The sequence below is a fragment of the Apis florea genome, unplaced genomic scaffold (genome assembly GCF_048593485.1).
Source record: "Apis florea isolate Af1SG1 unplaced genomic scaffold, ASM4859348v1 contig_3078_pilon, whole genome shotgun sequence".
Taxonomy (NCBI): domain Eukaryota; kingdom Metazoa; phylum Arthropoda; class Insecta; order Hymenoptera; family Apidae; genus Apis; species Apis florea.
The window spans coordinates 2,142,065-2,155,692 of NW_028256702.1; the positions used below are offsets into that span (position 1 = coordinate 2,142,065).

Consider the following 13,628-nt stretch of genomic DNA (forward strand, 5'->3'; position numbering starts at 1 on the left):
TATTCCATTATATTAAATATATTATTTAATTATTAATTATTAAATATATTATTTAATCTAATAATATATCTGTTTTTGACGCAGTGACGATAGAAATTTATTGATAATCAATGTATGGGTTAGATTGCCTCAGCCTGAAATGAAATTGCATGGAAACTAGATAAGCGTGTTTGCTAAAAATTTTCTGCTAATAATTCAACTTTATTTTTGGATAAAAACAGATTTATTATATTAAGGATCAAGAATGTAAAAAATTAGCATTAAATGTTTTGTATATTTTTTAAAACGATATGACAATTTGTAATATTTGCTCTTTTTTTAGTTGGTGCAATTAATTTTTTTTTATACAGTTCTTTTATACGATTTATTTTTATATGTTATATTTATTTTAGTTTTAGTTATAGTTGCAAAAATCCATCCAACTAATTAGTTCGTAAAAAATCATTTATACGAATTTAAGAATTCATTTATAGTTATAAAAATCATTTTCTGTCAAAATCATATCAAATCACATATCATCAAATTATATTTATACGGATATTTGAAATCTTTTTTTTCAATATATTGTACAATATAGCTATATTTGTTTTTAATCTTAAAATATATATAATAAATATATTTGGATCTCTTTTTACATAGTTTTAATTTTTTATATAATTCATAATCAATAGATAAAATATTTTTATCGAATTTTTTTTTTGGTATAGTTTGCTTAAAATTTTATATTTTATTTGAAATTAATCATTATATTATATTTTTTTACATGATATTCATTGTTAAAAAATAAATTTTTAGAACTATAGTAAGATATAATTGCGAATACGTAGAAACAGCTCGTAGGCAATTATTTTTTAATATCAATCCTTATATCTATTTTTATTTTTTAAGATTTTTATTGAAAAATTAAAAGAGTTTTATATTGATGACGAATGCCTGAATGATATATAAAACTTTATATATTGTTCAATTTTTTTACTTTCTTGTTTATGTTAATTTACGATTGAAAGGTATGTATTAATTGACTATTTAGTGTAAATATTTCTGTATCAATTTCAATATATATTCATCATTATCATTATTATTTATCATTATTAGCAATATTGATTGGAGGAAAATGAATAATTTTATAACTAGTTTGTCAAATTGATAGAAAGAAAAGTCAATGTAAAATTTCTGTTATTAAGATCTTGTTTATATCTATGTCCGATTTCTATACTGCTATACATGACTCATTATTCACTATTTATTACTCACTTCGCGATGCAAGGTAGCGTAGTACACTCTTTCTAAAAGCTTTTAACGAATTTTATTGGAAAATGTAAATTTAAATGTTAAAATTTAAATATTATTTACCGGTTGTGAATTAAGTGGATAGATACAACAGATCGATCAGTTCAAGTTTGAATTTGATAATATCGAAGAATTTAACTATCATTTTTTTATATTGAAGAAAGAACAGGCGAATGAATTGTATATTATATAAAATGAAATATATTAAATTGACCAATAAAAGTAAGTGGAATGAATGAATTACACCATTAAGTTAATGATTTTTTATTCTTAATTCTGAAATTTGTTTAAATAAACGAGATTATATTATATATATGTTATTTTATTTAAAGCCAATCTAATTCAAACATTGTCTACAAATAGTTTGCATACACTATTTCAAGAGCAATCGGGCATTTCTGTGGGATCATACGGATATCTTGCAAATAAGTAGTATATCCATGTCTACTTTCATATTTTAATGTCTATTTATACTGTAAAAATGAATTTCTATCGTGATTTACAGCATATTTGTTTAATTTTATAAAAATTTACAAAAAAAAAAAAACAATTAATTATATACAGGCATAGTTTTGAAGATTTTTTAAAAAAATGATTTACTTTTACCATTTACTTTGATAAATTTATAAAATAAAATTGTATATTATGAAGCTATAAAATTTTAAACTACGGCAATAAAAAAAAAGCAATAACAAGGTATGAAAGAAATTATGTTATAATCATTTTCAAAAATATTTTTTTTAAATATTTTTTTAATTTTTTTTTTATACAAGAAATTGCTATAATTGATGTATAAAATTATGTTTATTCTTGAATTCTCGTCTGATTGTCAATAGTGTTATTTTTTTCATTTTTATTAATTTCGTAATATTGCATCTGGCTACATTTAAAGTTATTCATGAGCTGTTCACAAACAATAAAAGTATCATATCCGCATTGAAACTTGCGATTGTGATTGAATAGTTTTAGTCAATTCATTATTAAATTTATTGAAATCGTTACAATTTGATCAAATATTATTTTAATTCACAAATAAATCCTTTGATTACCGCTCGAGAAAATACTGTTTGCAGACGAATAACCAACTATTCGTTAAAGTGGTCATGTTTCACAACTATTCGCGAACAGCAGTATGCACGCGACATAATATATTTGTGTTAATGACGTATACATACAATAACGAAACTCGAGAGGTAAATTGAAGTGTTTATTCGGGATCAAATATAAACATTATGTAAGTATAAACAAGCATGATTGTGTCTTTCAATTTGATTTGTATGGAAATTATATAACAATGTTTTTATGTAATAGTCATTGATATATGTATGTAAAATTTATATTATATATATTATATTATATTATTATATTATATCATTATATATATTATATATATATTTTATTATCATTATATAATGATCAAGAAAAAATTTTTTCACATACCTTATATTTTCAATCATTGTTACTTTATCATTAGATAAACCTCCGGAGCATTATTTCTTGGTCAATAACGTCATACTCTGCATTATCTCTCAGTAAAATAGTGCTGCCATCTTTCCTTAAACGATAATTAATTAGTTAATTAATTAATTAAACTCTTAAACGATAATAAATCAATCTTATTAATAAATTAAATCTCGTCACTTCATTGTTTATAAATCATATCTCATTAATCATTTATTATATTGATGCTTAATTATATGTAATATGCTTCATCATGTAATATCTTTTCTCATACATATAATATCTTTTCTCTTGATAAAAAAAATGCTGTATATCTTTCTTTGTAATGTAATTTTATTGTTTTTTTCTTAGATGAATCGTAGTCATTTTTTTTTCTTTTTAATATTGTTGCCAATATTACTTTAGGATTTTCGAAGTTTAATCCCTTCTTAAAGTAGTTTTTCTTTCGTGTATGACCATTTCTTCTTTACGTTGTCCTATACAGTCTATATATTATTTTGTACTTTGATGTCAGACTTGCTAGAAATATAAGACAGATATGATCTAATAAGATAAAAATAAATTTTAATCAGATGAAAGATTTTAGTAAGTATTGAACTTTAATAATAAAAAATATTAAAAGTAAAACAAGCCATGAAATTCGAAGATATATATATTTATATTTGTATTAACTTTAATATATTATTTGATTTTTATACAAAAATATTGGTCTTTTCAGTAAAAATTAAAAAGATCACGAGAAAGAAATATTATTTAGATATTTTTCAATTAATTATCAATAATTGTTAATTCAATGTAATGAAGATAAACTGATTTTCTAGCGGAGATATAAAATACACAATGAAAATAATGAAAAATTGATAATCAAAATTTTTCAATAATAATAATAAAATAGTCAATATAATAAATAAAACCTTGATATTAACGATAATATATCTAAATAATTAAAAAAAAAATTGATTATGAGTTTGAAAATAAAATAATGAAAATGGAAAAAATATTAATTTACAATATTACCTTATGTAAATACGAAATATTAAAATGCAAAATTATAAACATTAAATGAGATTTTCATTTTTTAAAATAATCTGTACATTATTAATATAAGTAAAAATAAAGTATCATATCATTTATTAGATTTAGCTTGTAATTATAATAACTTAATTTTCATAAAATAATTGAAATTATTTCAATTATTATTTATTTTAATCTTATAAATACTGAATATTTATATTTTTGCTTGTTACTGTATTTTATAAAATGAATAACTTTTGCTTTGATGATATAAAAATAATACTTGAAAAAAATATTGATTCATATAAAAACAAATATAAAAAGATAGAAAGTATTATCTACTATGTTACTGATTTCTTCCATGTATACATATATTTGTATATCTTTTATAAAGAAATAATTATAAATTCAAAAAATAAATAATTTTAATATCTTAATTTTAATCTTAATTTCATGTAATTTTAATATATAATTATATTAATTATATTTATATAATTTTAATATTATATAAATCATGATTATACTATAATTATGTTAATTTTAGTATGTTATATCTTTATTAATATTTTGTAATATAAAAATATTTTAAATTAGAAATTAATAATGAATATCTATATAAAATATGACTTACCAAATTTTAATATTAAATTTATTTTCTTTTTGTAACAGATTCATGAAATATATCAAAATATTTATTTATTGTTAAAATTTATTTATTTTAAAAATTTTGAGATTCGTCATATGTTTTAGGAAAGAATAAAATGAACTTTCATGATGCAAATTTATTTAATATTCTAGAAGGAAATGTTTGGGGAAAATTGCGTAAACTTGTTCTTTTTCTTTGATTATATATTTATAGCTTGCACTTTATAACTTTTGTATATTCTTCGTACTATATGAATATTTCATAGAAATATGGCCAATGTACAAGAAGTTCTATCTGACTGTAAATATTTTCAGTACATTGTGTTCAGCTGCCTATGCACGAACAGTTTAGGATAAAACATTTTCGATCGTTTTGTGCAGAGATAAATAAAATTGAATATCAAACGTATAATTCATGAAACCAATATATTTCGTTTAAAATGATACCTATCAAAAGTATCAGCCATCCAATAGTAATTGGTCTGAGATTGACTGGAATTTGGCCAAAATCATCCTATGAAATTATAGTCCGATTTATATGGGTTATTATTATGATGTGTGCACAGATATTTCAATATCGATATATAATAAATCACATTGATCTTGATAATTTGGCAGATTTAATTGATAGCGTGAGCACTACTTTGCCTTATAGTCTATTGTGCTTTAAATTAATTAGTTTTTGGACTAAACGCGAGTAAGTTATATCCTTTTAATTTTATCCTTTCATTTAATACGATAAAATAGAATACTTCATAACTGATATTGTATAATATTATTATTGTTAGAAATTAAATATTATTATAACCTAAAAGAAATTATTTTTATTGTATTTTGTTGTCGATATTACCTATATAATGGAAATATCTGATATAATATTTGCTTATTATAATGGTCCTTAAATTTTGTTAGATTAAGAATATTACTGATATTTATTATTTCATATGATATATATTTTATATAAAATCTCCAACTATTATCTTTTTTTGATAATGACTTTAATGAAATATAATTGACATATAATAATTGACTTTAATGAAAAGTTATTATTAAATTGTTATGAAATTTTTATTATTTATTTTATCAAAATTAAATAAAATATTAAATTTTTAATTTAAAAAATTCCAAAAAATTTTTATGAATTTTTATTATTATATTAACTCTTAATTATATTAACTCTCAAAGACATAGAAATCCGTGAACTATAATTTAAGAATTATTAATCTCTTATATTTAGATTTTCAAATTTTATGATTTTTTAAAATATTTAAAGATAAAAATAAAAAAAAATTAATTAAGGAAATTATATATAAAATTAATTAAAATTATTATAACTAATATTATTGGTTCATAACTTTGATCGATCAAATTTTATTTGAATTAATGCTTTTAATTTTAATGCTTTAATTTAGATCATGAAATATAATAAAAGTTAATTATTTATTATAAAAGTGATAAATTAAAATATGAAAAATGAAAGATCTCTAAAAATAAAGAAGATCAATCGAAAGATTGCTTTCAAAATTTTTCTTTTAATTTTTTATATTCATTATATGTGTATTACAGAATATTTAAAAATATATTAATAGGCATGTATCATGATTGGACTAATGCTTTAGCTGCCGATTTTATCATAAAAGATATGATAAAAAAAACTGAACTCGCATATTATTGTTCAAATTTAATTATGGGTATATATGCTATTGCTGTTTTTATGTATGTCGGTGTATTTCTGGAATTAAATCAGGATCAAGGAAATCGATCTAATTTATCACCAGAATTATTAGTAAAAATGGATCTTCCTTTTACATATGATGAAAGTCCAATATATGAGTATGTACTTATTGTACAATTTATTCAACTATTTTTTATTGCATCTAGTATTGCTATGTTAGATGCCTTAATAATTACATTGGTAAGTTTATTTTAATATAATAATTAAAAATATATTTATTTTTATTTGATTAATAATTTGAATATTATGTAAATATATATATATATATATAATAAAATAATGTTTAAGAAATTATATTGATTTTTACTTATTTCGTAAAAATTTTACGAATATAAAATTTTTCTTTGGAAGAATATTAAGGATAGATCGAAATTTAATTTTTAAATTTAAAAATATGGAAAAGTTTATAAAGATTCCGAAAATTTTTCCATTGATATCCAGTATATATTTTAAAAAAAAATTAATTTTATTAAATAAATTTCAATTAAATTTTTCAACAAATAGATTAGCAGTAACAATATCATATTTTTAGCTTGCAAAAATTAAGTTTTTATATTTTTTTTCTTTCTATAAACTATTGCAATAAATTAATAAACTTAATAATTGAATTATTATGGATAATAATAAAAATAAAAATAATAATAATAAAAATAAATTCATCTTATATGAATTCATGACATTCTTGAATTGACATTACTTATATAGATTTATTTCTTATTTGAATTTTAAATTTTGAATCGTAAATACGTAAGAAAAAGTTTCAAAATTCGAAACTTATTTAAATTTTCCATTCTTTTAGTATTAAATATCTAGAAAATTTTATAAGAATGATTAATTAAAAAATTGTTTTCCTTATTTTCTTGTAAAATTATATTATTTAAGGTTACCAAAAAAATCGTACGTATCATATTATACTTCAAATATTTTATATTGTTTTTATATATATTTTATTTTATTTTATATTTGTTTTTGTATATCATATGCATTCTGTAGTTTTTTATACATTTAATTTTATAAATAATATTTATAAATAAATCCTATCTAATTATAATATAATAAATAATAATAATTATTATTTAGATATTTCATATTGGTGGGCAAATAGAAATATTGCATAAGATTTTAAAAAATATTTCTATCAAAGATGAAAAACCCGAATCATCCAGAATTATCATCAAATCATTAATCGATAGACATTATCGGATTATTATTGGTTCCGAATATATCGAAAGTTTATTTTCATATATTGCTTTAATGCAATTAATATGTAATACTCTCATTATATGTTGTATAGGATTTTTAATAGTAGTTGTAAGTATATAAAATTTTTTATTTATACTTTATATCAATTTATATTTTGATTTTGATAATTCTTATATATTAAAAATTTGATTCTTCCCTAATCTGTTCGTTTCTTGATGGTATTGAAATAAATACTCATAGTTCTCTTAGATATATCTCTATTTTATCTATCTTATCCATTCTATGATCCTTTATAAGAATAATGAATCATATGCATAAAAATAATTAAAAAGTTTGTAAGTATAAAAGCAAATACTATGTTATATATCATTTTCTTCTAGTAGAATGTAGAAAATCTTAAATAAATATTAATTTTGATAAGTAAGTAAATACTACTAATTTAATTATTCAATTGCAAATTCTATAAATGAAAACAAAGAAATAATTGAAATAAAAATAATATTATATATTACAAATAAAATAATAAAGAAAAACTAAAAAATTGTGTTTAGAAAAGTTAAAGAAACCATAATTTTTGGAGATATAAATGCAGAATGATATGATTAGGAGGAAATTAAGATAGGCAAACTTAATATTGCTAAAATTTATTTGAATTTTTAAATTGAAATATTATGTGTTCTTAGTAAATATTTCATTTTTTATGTATACGAAATAATATTTAACTAAAAAATTATTAGTAAAAATTTATCTTTATATATGGTCTAATATTTGTATTCCTTTAAACACGTAGTATTCAATTCAATCGAATCAAGATTCATCCATCATATTAATTTTCTAAATAGTATATCAATATGCGCATGCGCGTGTGCGAATACATCCAATATACAGATTGTTCAACTGGCTAGACCAAGCTAGACTGTCTGAAGTTTATTTGCTATTTTCAGATAAAATGATAGAAACATTATAGTATTTTGAAATTAATGTATTCAAATTTTATATATATAATATAAAGTATCCCTTTATATTATTTATTAATATAAAATATAGTGAAAATATAATATAACTCTATAAAATAAAATTTAATTTATTTTTATAAATTCTATCCTAAGTTTTTATATGAAAAATTAAAATGATATAATAAAAAAATATTTTATATGGATATATATCTAAAATTTGAATAAATTTTATTAGAGAAACAATGAAAATCGTAATGTGTGTTATTATTTTGTCCAGAAATGCATCATTCAAAAATTCTTTTTTATTCAATCCTTGTAATAAAGCAATCGAAAGCGAAAGAACATTGGATCATCTGCTTTCTTTTAAAAATACTTCTTCGCTAATATACATATACTTTATAATTTATAAAAATTTCTATTATTATAGGCGGTTAATTCAAATTTAAAATTACTTATAAGAATATCATTTTTTTACATTGCTATTACGTTGGAAGCTTTTATTTTTTCCATTGCCGGAGAATATCTTAGTAATAAAGTTAGTATATAATTAAGCTATACATATGTATGCTTATAAGAATATATATTTTTTAAATTAATATGCAAAAAATATATTATTTTATTTTAGAGTCTGTCAGTTAGTAATTCAGCTTATGAATCCCCTTGGTATTTATTGAGTCCTAAGAATAGAGCTGTAATGATTCTTCTTATGGTAAGATCACAAAGACGATTAACAATTACTGCTGGAAAATTTATGGATTTATCTATGCAAGGCTTCGCAAATGTAAGTCCAATTTTATTTATTTTAATATATTAAAAATGTTTTTAAAGATACATAATATGTTTGTTAGCTCCAATCTGTTTCTGGAGCTATGATATATGATAATAATAAAAATAATAATTATTACAAAATTCGTTGTAAACAAATACAATTATAAAATGATCAAAACCAAAGTTCATATGCTAATGATTTATCATTATGATTCGAAGTTCGGTAGAGTTCTAAGTTCAAAAGATTCTTGAAGGTTAGAGGAGTCTAAAAGTTCGAAAGATTCAAAGATTCTGAAAGTTCTGACATTCAAAAAGTTCTCCTAAAATACTGGTATCTTCTAAAGTTCCCTCTACATTCATTTCGCGAGATCGCAGGTCTTCTTCACTGGGGTACACAAGTGACTAATACATTATTCCTGATTCAACGATATCCCTAATTTAAAGAAAATTCTTAGAATGAGACTGAGGAGCTATAGCACTCACAAAGTCTGTTGTTTTCCCACGAAACTGTTCCATAAGTGTTTGCAATAATTCTTCTCAAGTAGGATAATGCTGATTGCCATTGAGACTGGCATAGCTGGAAAATGTCATCTCAAAGCCTTAAGATCACATTGATATCCAGCCACGTCGAAATGTTTCTAAATATACAAAACGAGGAGTCGTCCAAATTCTTTTTTTCAAAAACGGTATTCTCCTCACCTTGTGTCATCTGTTCAATGTTAAATATTATTTATATTGAGATTTATATTGATTTATATTGGATTTATATTGAGACTAAAATCAATATTCTTACAAATTTTGTTAATTAAATTTAGGATAAATAAACTGCAAAATTTAGAATAGACTAACTGAAACTAGAAAACAAGAATTTTTCAAATAGAAAATTTACCAGCTTTTTAAAATTTAAAACATATATAGAAGAATCTTTTATATTTATACTAATAGATTTATAGATACATTTTTTGACATCATATATTCCTAATAATTTTTTTAGTATTTTCAAACTTTTTTATTTCTTCTTATCTTTCTCTAATAATTAGAATTATATATTTTATTTAGTTGACATTATTGCATCAATACTTTGTTTCATTCTAATAATAAATTATACTCAGAAATTTTTCGATCAAACGTAAAAAAATATATAACATTGTATTTAAAATTTTATATATATAGTTTTAACCAGGAATAAGAGATTCACCTTATTTTTCTGTAGTATTCTTGGGCAAGAATCATTACATGAATTTCTTTTAATAATCTCCAATGTTATCTTTTCATATCAGATCAAAGATATTTTCCAATGAATCAATAAACCATTTTCTATTTCTATTTCTTTTTTAAACATTTTCTTTTATTGCTTGAGAATTTTATGTTTCTAATAAGACAACTTACATGAATAACTTTATATTTTCTTTTTAAGATGAATACGATAAATTTGATTTAATTTAATAAATCTTTGATTTCTTCTATAGATATTCTGATAATATTAGTAAAATATTTTTTTCTTTTTTGATATTATAACGAGGAATAAGCTATAATAAATTCATGCAGATTCGGTTCATATAGATTATTATGAATTGCTTAGGCAATGATAGTACTCATGTAGACCTGAACTGTTATAGCAATGTTCTATCAAATGCTGTTACAATCATACTGATAACATAGATTATTAGGACAGACAAAATATTGAAGAAGTATTTTCTCAATTTTAGTTATTTAGCACTTATAAGAACAGTGATTAAAAAAGTCAATTGTCAACTAATATTTTTCTTTTGATGATTAAGATAATAGAATTTTAGAAAATGAATCCTCTAAATAGCTAGTGCTTGATGTGTTCTTTATTGGTTTTTATCATGACTTATCAACAGTTTGAGTTTTGTATTTATTGCAAATAAGTATATTCATTGGGCGTATTTCAACATCTTTGCCTACTGTTAAAGCTATTTCTAAAAAAATTTCATGATAAAAATAAAAATATTTTTAATATTTTTTTTTTACTCTTAAAATAATCATATCTTTTTAATATAAAATCTATATGAAATCTAATATGATCATAATTGTCATACCATATCTTTATTTTTTCAGAAATTGTAAATTGTCACTTTTTCTTCTTTTACATTTGAAAAAATAATTTCTCTTCATAACTGTATAGATAAATATAGTTCTTATTTAAATAAAACTATATATAATTAATCTTATTCTGTGTGGAATAATAAACTAGGAAAAATAATAGAATATATTATGATTATCAAACATTGCTAAATATTTAAGCAATATTTTATTTTTAGAAGTGAGGATATAAAAAAGTTTTCTTGGTTAAAATAAATTTTTAGAAAACATTATGATTATTAATCATATTTTGTGAATGAAACTTTGGCTATTGTAATGTTGATTTGAATGACTATTTTATCAAATAATTTATCATAATGTAATCTTCACTTTGACATTTTCGAAATGGATTTATAATATTAAACTTCATAACAACAACTTCTGTGATATTATAATTCAGAATATCTCTTCTCTCTCGTAATTTCTTCTTTGCCACATATCTATTGCTCTAATAGATTTAGAAATTAATTTGATTTCTTAATTTTTTATAATGCTGATTTAAACATTTATATCTCTAATATGTGGTAGAATGCGAATGGAATATTGTACTATTAATTTATAGATCACTTTTATAGAAGACAATTATAGAAAGAGAAATATTCAAATCAGATTCATTTTGATATTTTTAAATTATTGCGCGTAATATATAAAAAAAAAGAAAAACTTCTGTTTTGTGTGATGTAATTTAATGTATCGATAAAAAAAGTGATTTAAGACTTTTGTACATTAAGAATACAGATTTTTGCAAAAAAAAGATAAACAATATCTTTATATTAATAAAATTCAATAATTAATGATATATTTTAATTATATATATATTTTAAAGAATTTTTTTTAAATATTAAGTTAAAGAAATAATTTTATAAAGTTTTCTTTATTTTTTTTAAAGTTCTTACAAATACAATTTTAGAATAGCTAAAGTATAAAATTTTTTAAAAACAAGAATATAATATTATTATCATATATGATATATGTATATATATATTGTATATATATATGATATGTTGCAATATATCATATGCTTTTTAAAAGATAAATCAGATTGTTTTATATTTTTTTTAACAGAAAATGCAATAAAATGAAATATATTTTTCTTTATAGCTTTTCGTCTTTTAGTTAATTTTAAAGAATTTTTAACAAAAAAATTTAAAAATTTTTTCAAAAATTTAACTTTATGTAATAGTATATTATATAACTTTAAAAACATTTCTGAAATATTCATATCTAATATTTTATTTTATTTTACGTTTGATTACTTTTTAGGTTTTAAAGGCTTCAGCATCATATATATCAATATTATATGCAATGTATTGATTACGAAGATCATTATACTTTATCTTAAGAAATATGTATGAATATGTATTGGAATATGTTTACAGATTGAAAGTGTCTTATTTGAATGTATTATTAATTATATATATATAAAGCAATAAAAACTTAAAATATTGCATTCTATTTATTTAGTAGAATTACTTCTTTTTAAAAATATATATCATATTTCTATATTATGTTTTGCAATGTTAATGCTTATTTATATTTTTGTTGCTTTCGAAGACTTTTTTTTCAATTATAATAATGTTAAAAATTTTAAAAATAATATATATGATATATATGATATTCGTACTATTTTAAATTACAATTATAATTAATTATTCTGACATTTTGAAGCAATACAATATGCAAAGATACGTATATTTATAATTATAAGGATAATTATAAGGATAATTAATTTCTTTTTTTTAGAATATAAAATATATTTTGTTATTTAACAAAAGTTTTACAACTTACCTTAACTATCTTATACAAACTGCGACAAATCTGTTGTATAATTCGACATTATAAGATGATACAAATCGTAGATAAAATCGCTATTATGTTTTATTCGATGAAATCCATAGAAAGTTGAATAGATCTGTAACAGCAATGAATCAGCTGATAAATATTTTTCGTTCTCAATACTTTTCATTTTGATGCACACATAAGTTTAGACAATACATTTCAGCAAATCATTGTTTGAATTGCTTATTTATCGAAATCCAAATCTATCATTTAATAAAAATATTAAGAATTAATTAATAAATCTTTTCCTTTTATTTTATTTATATTCTGATTTATAATGCATATTAGAATCCAATAAACAGAAAACATAATAATCGAAATTCAATTTTTATTGCATTTCTATCACACTGAATCCATTGAAAAAGTACAAATATGTACTATATGTTATTATAATACTATATCAATCAGGAATCACACATTTTTTTCATGAAAAAATCATGTATAAAAATAATAATGGGAAGGAAAATATCTTAGCAATTTGTACATCGTTCATTTATTATTAAATTACTTGTTAATGTTGAATTTAAATTATGCATATTTAATAATCTTATGTACAAATATTCACAGAAAACTAACAAACCTTATGATACAAATATAAAATCAGAAAATAT

General features: G+C 20.3%; 1 protein-coding gene across 4 annotated transcripts; it reads left to right on the forward strand.

The window, feature by feature from the left end:
* The first annotated feature begins 4,406 nt into the window (after positions 1–4,406).
* LOC100869403 (odorant receptor 82a) lies at positions 4,407–12,603 on the forward strand. 4 transcript variants are annotated; one of them, XR_015292168.1, is made up of 6 exons: positions 4,407–5,107; positions 5,977–6,325; positions 7,226–7,456; positions 8,799–8,839; positions 8,930–9,085; positions 12,442–12,588. XR_015292168.1 is itself a non-coding variant. In XM_012491358.3 (6 exons), exons 1-6 carry the CDS (start codon positions 4,851–4,853, stop codon positions 12,490–12,492), a joined length of 1,152 nt encoding a protein of 383 aa, XP_012346812.3. In that variant the 5' UTR covers positions 4,407–4,850; the 3' UTR covers positions 12,493–12,603. The 4 variants fall into 4 exon arrangements, 3 of the variants coding, with proteins under 3 accessions (XP_012346812.3, XP_086764523.1, XP_086764522.1); XM_012491358.3 differs by having other exon boundaries at positions 8,732–8,839; positions 12,442–12,603; XM_086908397.1 differs by lacking the exon at positions 8,799–8,839 and having other exon boundaries at positions 12,442–12,603.
* Positions 12,604–13,628: the final 1,025 nt, after the last annotated feature.